General features: G+C 40.0%; 1 protein-coding gene across 26 annotated transcripts in view; it reads left to right on the top strand.

Annotated features, from left to right (window-relative positions):
* CFAP20DC (CFAP20 domain containing) overlaps positions 1-22,829 on the top strand; it is a 239,585-nt gene that overhangs the window by 42,125 nt on the left and 174,631 nt on the right. For 3 of the 26 annotated variants that reach the window (XM_060631450.3, XM_060631452.3, XM_060631453.3), the window contains 3 exons: positions 13,672-13,858; positions 15,462-15,617; positions 16,501-16,610. The exons of 19 other annotated variants lie outside the window; for them this stretch is intronic. In XM_060631450.3, coding sequence (XP_060487433.3) covers positions 16,591-16,610 — 20 coding nt within the window. In that variant the 5' untranslated portion in view covers positions 13,672-13,858; positions 15,462-15,617; positions 16,501-16,590. The remainder of the gene's footprint in view (positions 1-13,671; positions 13,859-15,461; positions 15,618-16,500; positions 16,611-22,829) is intronic. 4 more of the 26 variants (XM_060631451.3, XM_060631455.3, XM_060631459.3 and 1 more) reach the window with 3 other exon arrangements.

Below are 22,829 nucleotides of genomic sequence, written 5' to 3'. Positions count from 1 at the left end.
TGGAGAGAGAGACAGAGGGAGAAGGAGAGAGAGAGTATGTTCACATGGGTTGGAGGGGAGGCACAGAAGGAAAGGGGGAGAGAGAATCTTAAGCAGGCTCCACAACACGGGGCTTGATCTTACAACTGTGAGATCATGACCTAAGCCAAAATCAAGAGTCTGATGCTTAACCTACTGAGCCACCAGGTGCCCCTCATCTTACATGTTCTTATAGTTTACATCTCAATATTGATATTATTATTCCCATTTTTCAAATGAATAAACTGAGGTTTACAGAGGATAGGTAAATTGTTCACAGTCACGCTGTTTGAAAGAGACAGAGTGGGCATTTAAACCAGGCTTACCAGACTTCAAAATCTTTGCTCCTAACCTTCTACTATTCCAGTAGACACATATTGGGAAGAGTCTCCCTAACTTTATGATCCTGTTTCACTGCTGCTAGCATTCTCTACCACCCCCGTACTCTGCTGTGACCTTGAAGGACTTGCCCTTAGACAGCTGCCCACCCAGAGACACACAGCTGCCAAAGTTCAAAGACTCGTTATAATGACCTTCAAATTTGAGTTAGTGTCCTTGGTTCCTTTAGTCAAACAACATAAAGGTCAATTCTGTGGAACACCCACTGAGTGTGCCGCTTAGAACTTCTGTTAGATGAATGAGTGCGCCCCTTAGAACTTCTGCTAGATGGGTCACATCTGCTCAGAGAGCCCGGATTCTCTCAATCATATATTTCAAGAGCTGAATTTATATACCACCCTGACCTTACTTTGTGCAGGATTGTATTTGTCCAGTTTCTTGCTGGGCCTCCCATACCTTTCCCCAAGGCAGAAGCCAGACCCCACAGGAAGTCCATCTAGACATTGTTAGTGAGAAAGGTACCTATTTGTCCCTCTTTCTGTATCTCGTTGGTGGGCAGATTGTCAAATAATGTGGGCATTTGCAATTCTGCAAGGTTAGACCTGTCCACCTTCAAGGCTTAGGGTGTGGAACATGTCCTGAAAAGAACTTGTGGGTCCTCACATTCACTCTTCTGAGCCCAGGGCAGGAAAGCCTTTCCACCTCATACTTGGTTCAGTTACTGATCGTATTTTCTCCATGAGGATATGAGCATCATGAGAGTAGACACCATGTTTCATGACCCTTCTGCATTTCCGCACAATGCCTACAGGCGTGGGGACATCATTAGAGGCTGCCAGAGAGAACCTGCAGGGATGAACTAGGTACAGCCCTTCTTTGGGCAGCACACAGCCTAGGAGCTTTGTCTCTCAGCTCTAAAATGGAGACAGTTCGTGTCTGCATAACTGAAATGAGGATTCAGATTCAAAGAGCGTCAGTATCGTGAAGTGGTAGGAGTGTGCTCTAGAGCCCACACTGCCCCATTTATATCCCAGCTTACTATTTACTGTCTGTAAAAAGTTTGGGCACCAGTTTTCTCACCCATAGGTTGGGGATAATAGTACTCATTTCACAGGGTTATTGTGAGGGTTAAATGTTAGTGCAAGTGTTGGGCACATAATAAGAATTCCAGAAGTGTTAGGTATTATAAGTAACAAAATAACATATATGAAAATACCTAGAATTGCCTAGAACAATGATACTCAAAATGACCATCCACAGTGAGGTAAGGAACTTGTGCCACAGTGCCACAGTGTAAATCAATACCCTCCTTTCTTCTGTGAGTAACTCTTATTAGGGAAAAATTGTGTGCTTGGTGGTAAAGCCAATTTGTATTCTGGCTCTGGCTGTGTGTCTTCCATGTAGACAGTACCAAATGGCCCACAGACCACACCTCTGGTTTCCCTGGCCGAGGATGTGGTAGGCATTCGGTAACTTTGTTTAATTATTTCCCCGAACCTGTAAAAAGACTCTCTATTTACTTCTCTATTTACCTACTTCCTAAGGTAAGTAAATAAATTTCCTACTCAGTGAATTTTGTAGATTTGACGCTCCCTTATACCTATTTATAGTCTCAATATCTTCAGAGTTACGGAAAAATAGCAGCCATTGTTTTTGGTAAAAGTTGTATTTTTCTAGTAGTGAGAGGATAAAGATAGACATGTAGGTCATCATGTGAAGACTAGAACTTGCTTTTTCAGAGAGCAGGAAGACATAGAGACACCTTCCTTTTCCTTTGTCATCATTGTAGCATTTATTCACAGAGTCAAGTGTAAAAACACGAGCAGAGTTTTTACAGGTGAGATTTATTTATGTAAATAAGTTTAGAAACTGTGCCTCTTGTTTACCAGAAAAAACAAGTATGGTGTTGTTACCTAGAAAGGAATTAATATTATGTCAACACTATTTCAACTTAACATGAAATTCATAACCGTATTAGTCTAGGTTCTCCAGAGAATCAAAATCAACTTATATAGAGAGATGGATAGGTATATTTGTATTATGTATATGTTATATATATGAAGAGATTTATTATAAGGAGTTAGCAGGCACCTGGGTGGCTTAGTCACTAAGCATCTGACTTTGGCTCAGATCATGATCTCACAGTTCATGAGTTCGAGTCCCACATTGGGTGAGCATGAGCCCCACTTTGGGTGAGCCCCACTTCTCTATCTTTCTCTCCCTCTCTGCCCCTCCTGGGGTTCTCCCTGTCCCCTCTCTGCCCCTTGCTCACTTGTGCCTCTCTCTCTCTCTCTCTCAGAAGAAAAAAAAAAAAAAAGAAGGAATTAGCTCATATAGTTATGGAGGCTGAGAAGTCCCATGATCTGCAGTTGTCAAGCTGGAGACCCAGGAGAGCCCATGGTAAAGTTCCAATCTGAATTCAAAGGCCTGAGAGCCAGGACACAGAGTAAGCTCCAGTCCTCGTCTAACTTCAAGTCCAAGTCCAGAGTCCAAAGTCCAAAGTCAAGTCCAAAGTCCAAGTCCAAAGGCAGAAGACGAGGAGTGTCCCAGCTCTAAATCAGTCAGGCAGAGAGAATGAATTCTCCCTTCCTCTGCACTTTCTTCAACTCAGGCCTCCAATAAATTTCATGAGACCACCCACACTGGGGAGGGCTCTCAGCTTTACTCTGTCTGCCAATTCAAATGTTCATCTCATCCAAAAACACCCTCACAGACACACCCAGAATAATGTTTAACCAGATATCTGGGCATCCTGTGCCCCAGTCAAGTTGATCCATAAAATTAACCATCATAGTAGTATCAGACACATGGCCCCTAAAGGCCACTTTTTTGGTACTTTGTTGATTCCTATATACTTTCTTAAGGATGAATTATTTTCTTGCTGGGCTAAAACTTAGTCTAGTTTTAGATTTTAATTCCTTATTTTTTAATTAGATCTGTTTTATTCTCTTTTTAATTTTTATAAGTAGTGTATTTTTATGAGGGGTTATATGTGAAAATTTAAAAGACATGTGCCAGTGGTGGTTCTGGCAGATTTTCAGCTGCAGGAGCATTCTGTTTCTGAGCTAAAAAATAGATTTGATAGATTATAGAGGAAACCTTTTGAGTGATGGAACGGGGGGGGGGGGGGGGGGGGGGAGGGAGAGGAGGGGCGGGAAGCAGGCTGCTTTGTGCAACCCTATCTCCCAATATCCTCCTTTTAAAAACGACATCATAAGGATATGCAGTGAAGATGGTAACTCTCTGTCATTCCAGAAAAGAGAGGGATGTAGGCAGAGCAGCCTGAAGTCTCAGGGCATGGAGGAAAAATGTTCAAAAACAGAAAAGTACTGTTTGAAAATGCAAAAGAAAATGGCTATCCTAGGAACGAATTGGATTATTTTTCACTGATAGTCTTCCTGTAACCCTAAAGAATAGTACCATAGCTCCACCTACTGCAGAAAGAGGCAAAGAGGCAAACCACTCCATCAAAAAGAACCTTCTTCCCCACCCCGGGCTTTTTTTTTTTTCGTCTTTTTTTTTTTTTTAATCTTTCGGTTCTTTACCCAAGCAAAGTCATCGAAACTGTTCTTATTTTTTGCTTCCAATCATCCTTTCTCTCCTCTTCCTACTAATTTCATGTTTGAAAGATTTATGGGTATCATTTCAAAAGCTGACATTTCAAAGAAAACATAATAGGAAATTACAATTTGATGATTTGGTTGAGGTGTCTGGAAGTGCATATACACAAAGTACAATTTAGATATATATCGAACTTGAATAAAATATGTGTGAGAAGTACTGGAGGAGAGGAAAGGCAGTATTGTTATCTGATGAGAAGAGCAGGGGTTTTAAAGAGCTGAATTCTCTGACACTAATTTGCTTGGTGCCTTGGGCAAGTTACTTAACTTTCTTTGTATGTTGCAGTTTCTCCATTTAAAAAAAAATGAGGATAATGGCATATGCCTTCTCTCTGCCTCATAGAATTCTTATCAGAATGATAGAAGATCAAGTAATGCCCCACTTCTCCAGCCATCTAGCTCCCAGCCTCAGCCATCTGTAATGAATCTCAGAAGCAGGCAGAATAAGGCCTGTGACCCGGGAGAGCTCTGCATGCTTTAAGAAAAGGCAGATTCCACTGATTTGGAATTGTGTGTAAAGTAAGCTCAGAGACTCAAAGCCAGTGTGAGGGTGGCGTGTGTCTGTGTGTGCATTTCTTCGCTATAGTTCTTTTCTCTCTGTAGTTACCTAGGAAGACAGATTTTGAAAATGAAAACGTAGGAAAAAATGGTGGAGGCAAGTGCAAGTGTCCCCTTAGAAATTTGCTGGGCACCTGGGCGGCTCAGTGGATTGAGCATCCAACTTTGGCTCAAGGTCACAATCTCACGGTTCGGTTCCTGAGTTTGATCCCCGCATCAGGCTCTCTGCTGTCAGCGCAGAGCTCACTCTGGATCCTCTGTCCCCCTCTGTCTCTGCACCTGCCCCGCTCGTGCTCTCTCTCCCTCAAAAATAAAAAATAAACATAAAAAAAAATTCACCAGGAGGGTACCCTGGACAAGATATTTGGGAGCCTAGCAGTATTCTAAGGCCAGAATTGAGAGGAAACAGTTTACCATATCTCAGTTAATCACAACATATTGGGTCTCTGTTTCAGAGCTTAAAAGCCTTAGCAAAAGTTTTCCGAATCATGTCTAGAATGCACTTTTACAAAGAAGTTTTACGGCATTTTAGGAAGAGTTCCATTAAAAGGGAAAAAAGTCTTTTAAGGTATATGTGTCATTTATGTTGATAATCACTATGTATCAATGTATCATTTTTTCCTCCATGAAGGTAGATATATTCAATATCACTGTATTATTTTAGACATATTTTGATTTCCTCAATCAAATGGAAAATTACTGCCTTAAGTTTCATTCCTTATGGTTTCTGATCTGATTTAAATCACTTTCCAAATTATCTTAAATCTGAAAAAAGGAATTAGATTCTGAAAAACTGATTTTGTAGGGTAAGTGGTGTGTGTCTCATTAAAAAAAAATTGTAAGTTAAGTATTTTTTATTGTATTTAGCATTTTATGAAGGCTTTCTTTTTGAGAGTAGAACTGAAAGCTTAAAGTTCTAGATGGGTGTTTTTGTAGGTATTTTCTTATATACCTTAAATGACTAAGCATTATATTTTCTTACAGTAAAGGGCACAGATTATTCATATATTTCAGATTGAAATGCTTTTATATAATGTCGTCTTTAAAATACATACTAAATTTGTAAATGCAAATTTGAGTGAATCGTTCTTTGTTGTCTGATGGAGGCAGGCAAAAAGTGATATCCCCAGTATTCTTTTCCATCTGAGATGGGATAATCTGAGAATTCAAATGAGGTCAGCATTGAAGAGGGCTTCTCAAACTATTTAAAGTAGAGGTATTTCATTGTTGTTGTTGTTGAATTTCCTGTTCATCTAATACCAACATATTACTGGTGCATAGTTAGGGCCACATGCCATTCACATGCCTTTGACAACTCCTAACCTGGTCTGTACCCTGTCCAACAAGAGGAGTCCAGTGATCACATACTGGGGTATCATAACAGTGTCAGATTGCTATGTAAGTTTCTGAATACTTACTCTCAGTTTCGGTACTTCACTGGTCATGGACTGGTAACAATATGCTTGCAGGCAAGCACCTGGGAATAACACTGGTTAGATTAGTGATTAACAGCACACATCCAGAACCAGACTGTCTGAGTCTGAATCCTGGCTTTGCCGTTTGCTGGGCATGAGACTCCAGGCACATCATTTAACTTCTCTGTGCCTCAGGTTCCTTATTGGTGAAACGGAGATAGCCCTGCTAACCCATTTCACAGGGTTGCAACAAGCATTATGTGACTTCCTTTAAAACTCGATAACTTAGTTTGCTTACTAAGCAACAGTGATGTTACTGTTTAGCAGCAGTGATGTTACTAAGTCAACCAAGCTGAATTTTGAACCTACTTGAAATTTCTATATTTTGCCAACTTGTCTAGAATAATTGTGTTGAAACCTAATTTACTTTTATGAAAGTAAGTAATCTAAGCCAAGGATATTATTCTGGGAGAGTGTAATTTATTCATTTAAAATGAATGAATGAGGGGCACCTGGATGGCTCAGTCGGTTAAGCGCCCGACTTCGGCTCAGGTCATGATCTCACACTTTGTGGGTTCGAGCCCCGCATCAGGCTCTGTGCTGACAGCTCAGAGCCCAGTGCCTGCTTTGGATTCTGTGTCCGCCTCTCTCTCTCCCTCCCTCACTCACACTCTGTCTCTCTCAAAAATGAATAAACATTAAAACAAAATTTTTTTTTAAAAATGAATGAATGATTTAAGCATTTGGGGTGCCTGGGTGGCTCGGTCGATTATGCGTCTGACTTTGGCTCCAATCATGATCTTGCAGTTCATGGGCTCGAGTCTCGTGTAGGGCTCTGTGCTGACAGCTCAGAGTCTGTAGCCTGCTTCCAGTTCTGCGTCTCCCTCTCTCTCCACTCCTCCCCTGCTTGTACTCTGTCTCTCTCCTTCTCAAAATAGATAAACATTAAAAAAAAATTAAACATTAAAGAATATTTAATATTCAGTGAATATTTATTGAACTTGCCTTTTCATATTCAGCCCTTAGAGGACATCCTGGGGTTCCTAGGAAGTAAGCAGTTTGTCACTGAGCTTCTATCAGAGGTCACTGCTGAAGAAGTCTGGCTGGAGATGGGTATATCTGTTTTCTTAGTCACGAAGATGTCATTGTCACTTCCTTAGCTGGAACTATTTTACTCAGCCTCCACAACATTTAAGTTGGCATGCTTGGTGCTGTGCAGCCTAAAGCAGATGCTATCCATAATGAAATATCATTAATATTTCTGCATTAGTTATATGCTGCTGCCAACAGCAGCAAGCTCTTAGCTTTTGTAAAGTAACTGTTGCTATTTCTTCTGGGGGAACTGATGAGTATTTGTTTCTTAGGGAATGTCTATAAATTGTTGAGGATGTAGGACACAATCAGACTTTATACAGTATAGACCAAAAGGTGTAGAAAATATTATAAATGCCTTCCTTTGCAAAGAGACTTTATTCATTCATTCACTTGTGATTGTGTATCTAGAAAACATATTTTTAGTGTTTTTGCTATTCATTTATTTAATATGTATTAGTGCCCACTATGTGTCAAGAGTGATTCGAGGTGCTGAGAATATTTTCAGTGATCAAGGCAGATAAAATCCCTGCCCTCCTGAAGTTTATATTACATTAGAGGCAGGAAAGAAAACCGTGTTTTCAAAAATAAAATAAAAAAGTAGATGTTTATGGTGTAAATACAGAATAATGAGAAGGCACACAAAAAGGTCTGCTTTAGGAAAAGTGGTCAGGATAAGCACCCCTCAGGAAGTAATATTTGAATAGAGACCCAAAGGACAGTAATGGGCAAGCCCTGTGGAGGGCTGGGAAGAGCATTCTGGCAGCTGGGAAGCTGATGTGCAGTACCTAGGACCGGACATTGCAATGAGCTCATCGGTAGTGGTAGATACTATGTCTTTTCTCCAGCTATTTATAACCTGTAGTGGAAGAATACAGAAATGACTGCCCGCGAAAAACGGTCATTTCTGCTTTGATTTACTGTGTCAGTCTTTCTGCCTCTTTGGAGTTGCTAATTTCTTCATCAGCTACCACATCCTCCCAGGACCTCTCTGAGGGTTGATTAGGGCTGCAGTTCAGAGTTCCCAAGGCATTGTCAGAGCACAAAATGCATTTCATTTGCTCCTGACTTTATTACATGCTATCCATCAGCTCACTGCAGGCACCTCTCAGGCATTTAATTCCACTGAGAGTTTTTCTCGATACAAATTACTTTCATTTACTGTAATTTTTTATACATTATCCATATGATTAGCTAGTTTTGAAACTCCTGACGAACACCTTTCTCAGAGGTCGTAATTCTTTCCATTTCTGCTATATCTCATGCCTTTCCCTGTGCTTTGCTAAAAATGAATCAATGAATTGTTCATTTCTTATCCTTACCCCAATGAAGCCATATATGGTAAGCATTAATTAAATTTTTTCTTGGCTCCAAAATCCTACTGCTATTTGAAAATTTCATGTAAATTATGGAAATGAATTTACTTCCATTGTTGAAAAGTGATCATCTTCTTGTGAAGTGAAAACTAAGTTCTGGCTAATTTTATTGAAAGTAGTGTGCAAGTCAAACATTGCTTTTTTGTTTTTAAGTTAATATTTAAAGATTTGTCATGTAACAGATTTCTGTTACAAAATTTTATCTTCCTTGAGTGAGAAATGTCTAGAAAAATTCATTAATGAATCTTGAAAACTTTGGTCATGAACTACTTACAGTGTCCTCTTTCCATACTTCAGTAATACTGAATACCTCTTAAAGACAGGATATGAGTAATGCTGTATCTAGTGAAACTCTAGGAAGAATTTAAAATGTAATCATCATTAGCAAAAATTCTAAAAACAGCATGTTCTTACTCAGTGCTTTGGCTTCCTTGCTGTCTTAATTCTATATACTTGCCTTCTTTTCATAAGATGTGCTACTGTTAGTATTGCAGATCTAGAGCCAATTACGATTGAGTGACCTGGATTCTGTGTGTCTTCTACATCATCAGCTAGATTTTTTTAACTAGTCTCAATTTTAGTAACAGTAAATCTATAAAAGGAAAAAATGTGTTGTATGGAAACCAATTTGACCATAAATTTCATAATAAAAAAATAAATAAACATGATACAAATTTCAATTTTTTATTGATTTGAGTGATGAAAGACTTTAAAATGTTCACTGACCTTTCATCTATGATTTTCCTTTACTTGTGCAGTTTATTGCTAATTTTATATTGAGTCTTTTTAAAATGTGATGTATTAATGTCATCTCCTGGTATCTAAGTTGGAAAAAATGGTTTTTAAAAAAAAGCACAGAATGTAAATATTTTAGGAATGTCTTCTGTCTGAAAAGTTTACGACAGCTTCTGGCAGAAGATGTCAAAATAACATTCGGAACCATGGGCATTGATGTTCTTGGCAAATTATTGTTTTTTCTTCAGGCTTCCATTTGCAGAATAATAATATCTTACAAAAATGGGAAATGTTTTATTTTTATTTTTTTTAATGTTTATTTTTTGAGAGAGCACAAGCTAGGGAGGGGCAGAAAGAGAGGGAGACACAGAATCTGAAGCAGGCTCCAGGCTCTGAGCTGTCAGCACAGAGCCCAATGGGGGATGCAGGACTTGAACTCATGAACTGCAAGATCCCCACCTGAGCCAAAGTTGGATGGCTTAACTGACTAAGCTACCCAGGCACCCCAGCAAGTGTTTTTTAAATGATAAATAACCATTTAGAGAAAGAAAGGAAAGGAAACTGAAAAGTAAATATTGTACAATGATATTTTCCTTTCAGGATCAAATGAAAGTACAGAAATACAATAGTTAATAATTGAATGCAATAGTTCTCAACTCTGGTATATATAATAATCATCTGCCATGCTTTTAATTTGTGGGGTTTTTTTGTGGGGGGGGTGTGGTGGGCTGTATGTGACAGCCTCAGATTCTTCCAACACCGCTGGGTGCTCAGTGGTTAAATTCAGTTCTGACACAAGCTCCCAGTTAGTGTTAGACCCCATGGGTTAAAGGCTCAGTCCCTTGAGACCTCCCACACTTCGGACACTCATTGCAATAGAGCACCCTGGCTACTCATAATTCTGACCAATAGTCAGAGACACCTCCCCACCCCCGGAGGTTTCCTTAACACTCAAGTTCAATAATTGCTAAAATGACTCAGAACTCATGACAGAAAGCGTTAGAGTTACTACAACTGTTTTATTGTGAAACATACAACTCAGGAACCACCAAGGAGAGCTGCATATGTCAAGGTATCGGATAAAGGGGTGCTGAGCTTCCAGAGCCCATACCCTCCCAGCACCTTGATGTCTTTACCAACCCTGATCTCTTAACCCCACTATTTAGGGGTTACATGAGAGTTCCTAATTAAGTAGGCACATTTGATTAATCGTTGGCTGTTGGTGGTTGAACATTTCAACCTTTTAATCACATGATTGGTTTCTCTGGCAACCAACCCCTATTTTGGAGTATCTAGGGACCCACCAAGAGCCACCTTATTAGCATAGACTAAGGTAAGGTTGAAAGTGTGTTATGGGATTAAAAAAAAAAAAATCTATCACTTCTGTCAGGAAGTTCCAAGGGTTTTAGGAGCTCTGTGTCAGGAATCAAGGATGAAGAGCAAATATTTATGTATATTTCAAATATATAACCCAGATAGTCATTGGGATTGTTTCCGAATATTATGGTTTTCCTTCCGGATATATGGTAGAATTTCACTTTCTCACCCTTACCCTTTTATTAGGTTGGACCTATGACTTGTTTTACCAGTAAAGATGAACAGAAGTGACATGGTCACTTTAGGAAGAAGCTTTAGGAATTAGTGTGCCAGGAGTGCCTGGGTGGCTCAGTCGGTTAAGCGTCTGACTTCAGCTCAGCTCATGATCTCACAGTTCATGAGTTCAAGCCCCGCATTGGGCTCTGTGCTGACAGGTCAGAGCCTAGAACCTGCTTCAGATTCTGTGTCTCCCTCTGTCTCTCTGCCCATGCCCGCTTGTGCGCTGTCTCTCTCAAAAATAAACACTAAAAAAAATTTAAAAAGAAAAGAAATTAGTATGCCAGTCACCATGTTCCCATCTCAGTGCCCTGGTGGTTAGGGAAGAACATAGCATCCTAGGTACTTGAGTTACTAGAGTTAAATGGAACATCTTGGTATTCCATGGGACTTGCATGAACAAAATATGATCTTTTGCTTTTACATTAAGCTTCTGAGATTTAAGGGTTATTTATTATTATAACCTAACCCATCCTGACTGATACAAGCTTTAAAATAAAACTCAATCACAGATTAATGTGTTTATTTTCCTAGTTTGCTAAGGCTTGTTATCAGTAATGAGTATTGAATTTTATTGAATGCTGTTTTTTCTCTCTCTGTCGAATTGATCATGTTTTTCATCTTAATCTGATAATGTCATGGATTTCATCACAGATATTCTCATGTGGAAATATTTTTTCATTCTTGAGATAACCCCTGTTGATCATCTTAGACGTTCTATACGTTGCTAGATATTGCTATACATTGCTATACATTTTCTATTTTTTTAGGAATTCTAAATATATGTCCATTAATTAGACTAATTTATAATTCTTTTGTTTCCATTCTTATATAAGGTCAAATTTGATAAATTAAGTTGGGGAGCTTTTACTCTTTTTTCTCATCTCAGTATGTATTGAGTTCTTTAAATGTTTGATTAGAACTTGTCTTTAAAATATCTGGACCTGGTGCTTTTTGGTGTATGGATTTTTGAACTTCAGTACAAGTTGTTTAATGGTTATAGGTATTTTTAGCTTTCCTATTTTTTTCTTGAGTCAATTTTAAGATTTCCATTCTAGAAAAGTGTTACTTTGTTTTAAATTTAATATAAGAGGGCTATAAAAGTTGTATGAGTTTTTTATAGAGAGAGATATAGAGGAATATATATGTAGTTTTTTCTCTACCATATCTGTACAATGTTAATATTATATTTTTATTTCTAATATGTACTTTTCTTAACCAATTTTTCCAGAAGTTTTCTATTAGTCTCTTCAAAGAATCCGATTTTTGCTTTAGTTGATACTCTAAAGGTTCTATTTTAGTTATTCTCTTAATTTTTACCTTCTTTCTACTTTGTGAATATATTATTTTCCTGATTTCTTGAGTTGAATGTTTAACTTATTAAGCTTAATCTCACTTTTTTAATAAGTAATTTAAGGCTATACATTTAGATCCAAATCAAGTTTTTGTATGTAGTACTTGTTTAACCTTAGCTAGTTTGGAAGTTGTAGGTTCCATTTGTATTCTTTTGGGGATTATAACCTTTACATTTATAAATTTGTAACCTGCATATTGACCTTAACAATGTTGAAAGTCACTAGCCCATCCCCTTACAAAGCAAGCACCTTAGATACCTTTTACTTCATTTGCACCCCTCCCATCTCATCGTTTCTTCTTGTATCTCTCCATTTGGGGTAATTTCCTCAGATCACTATTCCTTAGCTATAGCTAATATGTTGTTTTCCCAGTCCTTTTTTTTTTTTCAATGAAATAAACTTTTTAAAAGTTTTGGTATTTTTTCAAATCTATTGTTTATGATATCCTATTTTATTGTGGTTTTAAATAATACTTATTTTATAGTGGTTTTCCGATTGCTCTAATAGCTCTAATAGTTTTCTAAAGAAGCTGTTCCTTCTGTTTCTTACATCTGCTGACTCTCCCTCCCTCCTTCCTTACATTGGTAAGTGACTTTGGAAAGTGTGTTTGTCCTCATTGAGGTGTGTTTTACCTCTGGAAAAGCTTTGCATTCTCTTCTGTCTACCTCAAGGCTTTTGGCTTCCAGCTTTTTCACCGAGATAGGACCAGTTTTTAAATGTCTTTCTTAAGCTTGGAATTTCCTTGCCATAAGGGTAGTTTAAACTCAGACTAAATTCACATACATGGCTTTAGTTTGGGGTTTTGATTTCTCATAGTAGACTTTTCCTCAACCCTGGAGCCTGGCTAGAGACCAGCTTTTTTTTTGCCTGAAGCAGTGAAAGAGTGTCTCACCTGTGTCATGGAGAGGGACAGTCATTTCAGGGTCTGGTTTTATGCAGAAATCTCGGGTCTAGTTTCTCATCTTAGGTAAGCCCAAGGCCACATCTACTGTCCCCACATAGGTGTTACAGTCCTGGGACCTCTGCCCATAATTTTATATGCATACACACACATATTAGGATCTGATCCTTGTATTTATTTAGGACAGATCTCCTTTCCTCTCCTCCCCCTGCTCCCCACACACTTTGACATCAACTGATTGCTGGTCAGCTATGGCTTGTATTTCCTCTTCATTTAATACCTCATCAACAACATACTCTTATCATTTAAACTTCATTTTTTTCAAACTTATGTGTTTGTAGCAGGCAGAAAATATTCATTAGCTCAATCCACATTACTGATAGAATCCTTTACTTTCTAATAAAGGAAGAATAATCATTAACCAAAAATATAGAAATGTAATAATGGCTAATGATTGATAGGCCAACTGAAAGATGAGAGTGAACTAATTGAGGAAAGCTGTTTAGAGGTTCTCTCATTTAATATCTATTCAACATGTACTATATAAGATTGTAGACACACTGTTCTAGATCCTGGAGGTACAAAGATAGAGAATATACAATGTCTTGATACTTTTGGGGAGTCCTAGCAGGCTGATCTTTACATGTGGGTTTTGTTACTCTTCCACAGATAGAGTTTTTGCAGCTGATCAGTACTGTGCTGCTTACCAGCTGTGTGATCTCAGGACTTAAGATGTCTTCATCAGCCAGGCTTCACAGGGGACAATATGGAAGATCTTCAGTAGCTAAAAGCAGCAGGCCATATAAACCTATTCTGCTGATTTCTTATTTTCCCCAAGAGGGCTGCTTAAAGGAGGGTAAAGACATGCTAAGCATTAAAGAATTACTGTAGAATGTGGCTGAGTATTCAGAAAGGAACAAAGACAACCATGAGTGATACCAGTCCATTCTGGTGATGTCAGTGGCAGGGACACTCAGAAAGAAGGGCCTTCCCAGTACTTTTAATCAAGTGGTTCAAAGAGAACATGATCAAGAGAGGCCTTCAGATCAATTGTGTTATTGTTTCTATCAACAGTGAACAGAGGGAATAACACATAACCATCCTAGGTCGTTGGTTGCAGGATCACGGCCTTATGGTAGAAATGATGCACCTCTCCTCTGAATCAAGTCTTACACGAGCACTCCAGGAAGTTAAAGATGATGGGTCCCCATTTTGCATTCCTCTTGCACCGTAATTATGCTTCATGAGTGTATCAAAAGCTTTTTCTTGTCCCTAGTACATTGTCACATGCTCCTGGAAGATGCCCTGTGCTGTGGCTAAAGAATACAGGAGATTTTTCTCTGAACGGGAGCAGCAGGAACATGCTGGAATTGCACTGCAGGCGCCTTACCAGCTCCTCGGTCCCTTCAGGCATTCAGCACCTTCTCTTCCTGTTGACTGAGGGAAAGTGTATGGGAATGACTTGAGCCTGCTCATTGACTACCTGGAAAGGAGGAAAAGGCAACTGGAAGGCTTGGAGACACCAAGTCTTTGGCTAGCAAGTGATCATTCCTCATTTCAAGGCACAAATACCCCCTGTAATGGGCAAACTGCCTCCACTTCTTCCAACCCCTGGAAAAGGGATCCTTCTCAGGCCCTCATCCCCCTGCCCCCCTTCCTGCCAAGTCCCCCTCATTAGGGACAGGCCAGGTGGCACTCTCCACCACCAGTTCTTCAGTCAGTGCTGCACAAGCAGACAGCTCAACCCAGGTCTTTGGTGAACTAAGAAAAGCTCCCTGAGCCAGGAGAACAAGATGGCTGCTGCCCCAATGGCAGCCTCATCCTCCTTCAAGGACCAAGGCCCCTGCTGACCTGCAGCACTGATGTCCAGGCAGTGGATATGAATGTGTTTCCCTTCTGTTCGATACATGGTCCTGTGGAAACGTTTTTCATATTTGGAGTCTCTTTGTGCCAAACTAGAGATTTGTGGAAGGTCATTGTTACAGATATGGGATCTCAAAGTTGTTCGATAATATACATATTAAAATACAATACAAACTTTTAACTTTTTTTTAAAAGATACAGTGTTTTTCTTTAGGGAGTTCATAGTCTATCAAAGAGAATGATATAGTACAAATATAATATAGAATGGTAGGAGAAATTCTTACAGAAGTGTGTGTAATTTCTGTGGAGTCTGCAAGTAATCTCTAGGTCCCCTCTTTGCCTGTTAGAGTTAGATACTTGATAGAGTGGATGATGTTTCCAAAAGTTGCTGTAGAACAAGTGAAAGGCCCCAAAGCAGACACATGTACAGGGGATCCCACTGGTATTTTGGTTTGGCTAGAGAAATAGGAGTGAGTGAAGAATGATGGCAGATGAAGGCAGAGAAGTAGGCACAGGTTTTCAGATTTTATTCTGTAGCAAGCGGTTCATTGTGTATGTAAATTAGGAAGATAACACTGGTGGTTGTCTTTCTACAGATGTGTTAAGATGCTGAGAGGAAAACTAGAAGGTGTGAGCCAAATTAAGAGGCTGTCGCAGTGAGGCCAGTGATGATGGATTTCCGAAAGCACGAGAAGAGGTGAAGAGGAAGGAGCAGTGGATTTCAGAAATGGAGACTCAGAGAAGATTTCAGAGTTAGTATAAACTGAGAACAGGAACAGTGTTAAGTACACCAAAATTTATTGAACGTTAACATATGGCAGGCATTTTACCAAATCCCTGTAGCTCACACAACATCATAAGACAAATGATAATTTATAGATGAGAACACAGTCTCAGAGAAGCTCATGAATAGCCCAGCATTGCACCTGTGGGGCTGTAACCCAGGGCTGCCTGGCTCCCAAGCTTGATTCTTCCCACTCCTTTTATTGCCTCTCGGTAGGGATTTTTTTTATTATTATTATTCTAATCATTTTTTCCATGGAAGTCTGCCTCATATTGTAGTTTTATAAAGTGAAAGGATGAGCAATTCAAGAGTCTCTAAATAACTATAATTTGAAGCTTCAAATTACTTCTCAACTGTAAGCTAATTAAATCTTGCAAGGCTGGCCCCTCTAAAGTTGAAAACGATTTGGCATCTCTTTCCATGTCATTAGGCTACATCTATCTTCACAGTGTGACGATTCCGCACCCTGCATTTTCTGTTGGTCGACATGTGGTTTGAGGGCGGTGGGGCAAAGGGTGATAATTATTCCCATCCCCTCTGGTGAAATTTATCAGAAACTAATTCAGAAGCTGTGCTCTCATCACTAAGCTAGTTCACAGTTCAAAAACCAGTGATCGCTCAGGGATGTCTGACAAATACGGTGTCACCATAAATTGAAGAAATAGGAAGCCAGTAGCAATTATTGATGGTTGAGTGCAGGAGAAGTTCTTTTGGGCTTTTCACGTAAGTGAGTAGAAAAGATCTGATTTTAATAAACAAGATGGAATCCTGTCACCAGCTTTTCCTGCCAACTGGATTCTTCCTTTCCTGCCAACCAAATTCGTAACCATCCTTTCCTTTTCTTTAAACAGTAATCATGGGGACTAAAGGAACACTGAGAGGCATGAAGCTCAAAAATAGCCCGAGCCCACCCCTCCTGTCATGCCTTACACAGGGGTTAAATGGGATTTCTGGACCAAAGGTGAGGGGGTTGTACGTTGTAGTGGTTTAGAGGACAGATGCTAGAACCAGACTGCCTAAAGTTGAAACCTGGTTTGCACACTCACTAGCCACGTGATCTTAGGCAAGTTGCTTACTGTCCCTGTGTCTCAGTTTCTTCATCTATAGAGTGGAAAGAATAAGACACACCCCATGGGTTTGTTTGAAGATTACAATGTAATGTAAAGAACTCAGAACAGCAGCTGGCACAGAGTAAGCCCTGTATAAGTGTTTATTATTATTACTATCATTCTTGACATTTATAAGCAATAACTTCTATTTTAGTGTGTTGTGGTGATTGTTATTAGGCTTAGACAATAAAATATTTGATTTCTTATTTCCAGTAAGCAAATTTTTGAGTAGAATAAGAATAGACAGTCTCTTTTATGTTTATCCTTTATGACGTTTTGCTCTGATTTTGTTGTGTAAATCTTTCAAATAGAAAAGATTTAAAACTGAACCGTAAGTTCTAAAACTGGTAACTAAAATTGAATGTGGTTTTTGTGCTTTTAAAAAATAGATTCTTTATTAAATTGGAAACAATTTAGTGCACCCACATTCCTTCTGCTTTAAGTAACCTATAGAAAATTAAAATGACTACCAAGGTGGAATTAACCATATTTGTGATTGGCAAAGGAAAGTCACAAACAGCTTTCATGCAGCACGTGTAGCTATTTTAATGGATGTTCCAGACTGGTCCATAAACCCACCCGGTTGCTGTACTGTTCCACAGATGGCCACTTAAACAATTTAATATCACTAAAATGGTTCTGGTAAAGAATTCTTTAAAACACACTGCAATGATTTGTCATTTTGAGCTGTCTGAAATACCATCATTGCCCTAATGGCCCATGGTCAGAACATTTTTCTCCAAATGTGTTTTTTCCCTCCTACTGACTCTCCTTCTTCTGTTCAAACCCTCTTCTTTCATCTGTGTGTTCTTAATAACCACTAATCAGGCTTAAGTTTCATTCATAGTGTCTAGCCTCCACTAGATTTCCTTGCCTTGCTCCCTAAGACCTTGATTTGAGAAGCATCCTGTCTTCAAATCTTACCCTTTGTGAGTCCACTTCAGAAACTTTTAGGTAACCTTTTCTTCAAGTTCTGAGGGCTACTTGATTGTAGGAGGAGGGCAGCTTGACAGAGGGATTCACAGTGCAAAGACTCAGTGGTGAGCAGCCTTTGGGACGTGTACAGTGAGGAGGTGCTCCTACAAGGTACAGCATGTTGCACAGTGAGCCGTGCCCTCAGCTGTGGCAGTGGGAACGTGGGTAGATGTATCACAGAGGCACCACAGCTCCTCGCTGGTGTCCCCGGCAGACCATGCTAATCGATCATGGCAACCTTGCAATCCTTCTTAACAGAGCACTCCAGTCACTACCAGTCATTTGATGTTGGCACGTAAGATGAAACCTATTTGCCATCCGGGATGTGATTTCTGCAAAAGACATAAAGTTTTCTTCAAATGGATTTTTCTTATATTGATTCTCCATTAAAAAAAAAAAAAAAAAAAAAAAAAAAAAAAAGGAAAAAAAAAAAACCCTGAGGACGAAACATTAAATCTCAACTTTGTGAAGGCATTTCTTTAGCGGGGGAAATATAATATGGTTCGGAACATCAGACATCTCAAGCAAGCCTTTGGCAAGTGCTAGATTCAGTCAGTTCATAGCCGAATTTTTTGACACGTGCATAAGTGCTGACATTCAGTGCTGGTGCTTCAGGTGAGATCAATGTACTGTAGATACCAGACTGAGTTGACATTCTCTTATAGACATTCAGAACCCAGATTGTATTCTTGTCATACCAAGAGCCATCCTCTTTTTGTACAAAGGTGGATGATCAAGAGTGGCTCATTTCTCAGAAGCTTTGATTTTGCTCAAACGCTTGGAGAAATGCTTTGTTATAACCTTAAAGATCTGGAATATGAGCAAAACTTAGTCAATTCACAGTTAACACATAAAGCACAGATATGCCTTATTTAGACTATGCTAAGCATTTTCCATACATTATCACATCTGATCCCCATAGCAATTCTACAAGGTAGATAGAGCCTACTTTTGTTCCTAAGATGTCCTAAGATGTCCTAAGATGAGGACATTGAGAAGAGAGAGCCCTAATTTGCCCAAAGCGCTATAGCTAATAAATGGAAGAACCACGATTTGTGTTCAGATAGTCCGAAAAGCCTGTTCTCTTCTCCCACACTGCCTTCACTTGAATTGCAAGTTTTATAATTCTCCTTATTTGAAGGTTCATACCATCCAGTCCTGCCTCTGGCTCCAAAGAAGCAAGCCCTTTGGGACCTCATTGGGTAGTAACTTCTAAAGCTTGAGCCCTGGCATAAGGCATCTGACAAATCATAGCCTCACCACCATGAGCAGAATAATAAAGAACCCCGGTTAAGGTTAGGCTTAAATAATATAGCAAGAATGCATTAGGACCTAGGAATAGAGTGGATATTTCAGAAGGTAGCCAAAAAGAGGTAGGGATTGAAAAGAATTGAAAGCCCAAGGAGTGCTTTTCCAGTGAAGTCAGCCATGTTTCTCAAAATGTGGTCATGGGAACCCCTGCATTAGAAGTGCCAGGAAGTCCCAAGTTCAGAAATATCTCCCCCATGTTGCCTTGTTTCAGTTAACGATTTTTCTTAACATTCTGTCAGCTGGGGAGCTGTCAACTATGAGGCAGTTAGATTGCTTTTAGTTGAGATTTGCAACCTGACAAATCAGGAATAGGGAAAAAAGCCTTTGGCTTCTGAAGCTCAGAAAGAAGATGGGAGTGTGAAGGTCAGGGTTGGGACAATATTAGAATGCGAAAGAGTGGGGGAGTCAGAGATGGTATGAGGATCGTGAAAACCTGAAGGGTAGGAAGGTGGCCGTAGGGGTCCTTGTGAATCTGCCTTGTGTCCCTCTGTTTTCTGTGTTCTGCTGGTCTCTCCCTACTCTAGGCCAGAACGAAGGGCCTTGCAGGCCTTGGTGCTCTCTCACCAGTTTCCAGACCCTCTCCTCTTGGGCTGCAGTAACTCCAGGAAGGACATCCTCCAGTAACATCCACGGCCATGCCTTTACCACCCCAAATATCTGACAGAAAAGCTATAAAACTTTTACGAGGGAATAATCAATGTCCAGATTTTTTTACATCCCCACAGTCTTGCCATATAGTCACTGTTTGTGACACACGGGATCCCCACAGGGCCAGTATCCCAGCCCCAAGCACGATGTAGGTTCCTGGCCACAGTCAGGACTTACGCTAGTGCTTGCCAAGATGGCTGCTGTCATCTTTTAGAAGTTACTCCATACTTCCTGATTACTGTTGCTTATGAAAAACATTTGCTTCAACTATTTCACCTCTTTTAATTCTGATTGTAGGTCTTCATACATGCAACATGAGCATTTCTAGCTGAGAAAGACTAATTCAGGTATTTTGGTCCAATTTAAGTACCAGCAGGGGTTGGGCATAGCAACAGATGGCATAAAAAGGGCTAGCCTCCTGTTTTCACAAGAACCTTGCAAGTGAGGTATTATTAGCCCCATTTTACAGATGAAGAAATGAATGCTCTGACAATTACTTGTTCAAGTTTCACAGATAGTGACCAGGATTTAAAGCTAACCTGGCCTGCTCCCATGGCCTGTGCTCACTCCAGTTGCCCTTTGGAGATGCCAGGTGATGACAGTAATGGCCCTTATAACACACACAGCTCTCCTCTGCCAGTGCTGCTGCTCTCCCTCCTTCGGGAAGGGTGACGGTGTCATTAGGCCTGCAAGCAGTGACCCATGTGTCGGCAGCATTCTTTCACAACCACTTTTACCTTCCGGTTTTCCTTGATCCTCCTCCCTTTCCTTGTGTGTTTTGACTCCCCCATTCGCCTCCTTCCAGAATCAGGTGTTTCCTGGCTTTCCTTCCCCTGCCAACACTCATAACCACTTTTCATCTGTTAACTACTTAGATGTTGAGGTGCACCTTGTTGAATGAATCCTAAGTGGAGAGTGCCCATTATAAATACAGTTGCCTTGGGGCGCCTGGGTGGCTCAGGTTAAGCATCCGACTTCGGCTCAGGTCATGATCTCACAGTTCATGGGTTTGAGCCCTGCATTGGGCTCTGTGCTGACACCTCAGAGCCTGGAGCCTGCTTCAGAGTCTGTGTCTCCTGATCTCTGCCCCTCCCCTGCTCATGCTCTGTCTCTCAAAAATAAAAAATAAATGTTAAAAAATTTAAAAATAATAATAAAAAATAAATGCAGTTGTCTTTAAAAATAATGTGGTGTATTAGTGAAACCAAAGGTTGCTTTTTATAGACTTTCTGCAAAATCAAATAGGCCCTTGTCATTTGTAGGTTAAAATGCTTTGAAATTTAGAATCAGCTGATGCTCCTCTTTCAGAGGAGGTGAGAGAAGCACGTAGATGTTTAAACATATGATCATGTGGAAGAGTTGTCACCACTGTGGATTATGCTTTGCACCTGCCATCTTCTTATATCTAAAAAATGTTAGCTACAGCCAAGTGTTGCCACATTCAAAGCTACTCCCTGTTCTTTTGTTACCTTATTTCAATTAAAATGAAAAAGGTGTTCGGGGCGCCTGGGTGGCGCAGTCGGTTAAGCGTCCGACTTCAGCCAGGTCACGATCTCGCGGTCCGTGAGTTCGAGCCCCGCGTCAGGCTCTGGGCTGATGGCTCGGAGCCTGGAGCCTGTTTCCGATTCTGTGTCTCCCTCTCTCTCTGCCCCTCCCCCGTTCATGCTCTGTCTCTCTCTGTCCCAAAAATAAATAAAAAACGTTGAAAAAAAAATTTAAAAAAAAAATAAAATAAAATGAAAAAGGTGTTGAAATGACTAATAGTCTAGTACCAAGAGCATCACAGACCAAAACAGGTAATTTTATGCTATTGCTATAGAAACAGCAGTAAAAGAAATGAGCATAAACCTTGCCTTTAAATGATTCAGTTATTCTTTTAGACCCTTGGTGCCATAATAGACACTCTCCTTTTAAGTAAACAAGGAATGGAACATCTATTAAGGTAGATTTTTACTTTGCATTAAGATTTTTTTAAAAGCTAAAACCATGCGTTACAGAAAAATAAAGATTAAGTGGGTTTTCCCAAATGCAACCTCAGTTTAGAATTCATGCAGATGTTTCTGTAAGTCCATTGTCTCTAGACACAGCCTTATGATTTTGTTATCTAATTTGGCCAACATTAATACAGCTAATATTTACTGAGCACCTACTGTATGGCAGGCATCTGCTAGTCACATTGCCGCTGCCCTCATATTCTGAAGGAGAAGGCAGAGAAAAGCAAGTACATAACTACAAATCTGGTAAGTACTCTGAAGGAAACAGGCAAAGGATTAACCAAGGTGGTACCTGTTCTTAGGTAGGGCAATAAGGATATTTAAATTAAGACTTGAAGGAGGATGAAAAACCAGCTCTGGAAGGAAAAAGGTAGCCACAGAAAGAAAAGCCCTGTGCAAATTCCTGTCACAAGAGTATATCAGGTGTGAAGCTGTACAGTGGCACAAATGAGGTTGGCATGCATGCTGCTTTATCTCCTTCCACCCCTCCAGATCCACGGACTGTCTTCTCTCATGTGCTCTGTATCCAGGGCAGCACATGCCTTCTGTTCCCCCACATCACATTGTATTAATCACCCGACTCCCTCAATCTCAGGCCTTTTCAGTCAGTGGGAAGTATCATCAGGAGATCAGAAGACAGGAAGAGAGAAGTCAGGGTACTTCTTCCCTTTCCTTCTGCAGGACCCCTCCTACGAAGATCCAGTTGCTCTGTCTCCAGTCCTCCTCTTGCCCTTATACACCTAGGAATGGTTATGGCTGCCCTCTGTTGTTACCTTTCAGTGTCTAACCATCCCTCATTCCCTCAACCCTGCCCATACCTCTGTGAGGAGATATTTCATGGCATTCATTTAACCCATGTAGAGTGATTTTTTTTTTCCTTTGAGGTTCCTGATTATAGAGAATGAGACCTGGTAAGTGAGGCAGGATAATTTATAGACCTTGTGAGCTAGGAACGTAGATTTTGTTCTCAGAGCAGCGTGAAGTTACTGACATAAGACAGGCTAATAGATCCCCATGTAAGATGGTCACTCTGGATGCACTTGAGAGTCTTGACTAGGGAAAGGAGGATAAAAATGGAAGCAGGGAGACCAGCTGGAAGGCTGTGCAGGCAAGACATATAGTGCTTGGACCAGAGTGACAGTA

This window comes from Panthera onca, chromosome A2, assembly GCF_046562875.1.
Source record: "Panthera onca isolate mPanOnc1 chromosome A2, mPanOnc1 haplotype 2, whole genome shotgun sequence".
In the NCBI taxonomy this organism is placed as follows: Eukaryota; Metazoa; Chordata; class Mammalia; order Carnivora; family Felidae; genus Panthera; species Panthera onca.
This window is presented reverse-complemented; position numbering and strand designations above follow the sequence as displayed.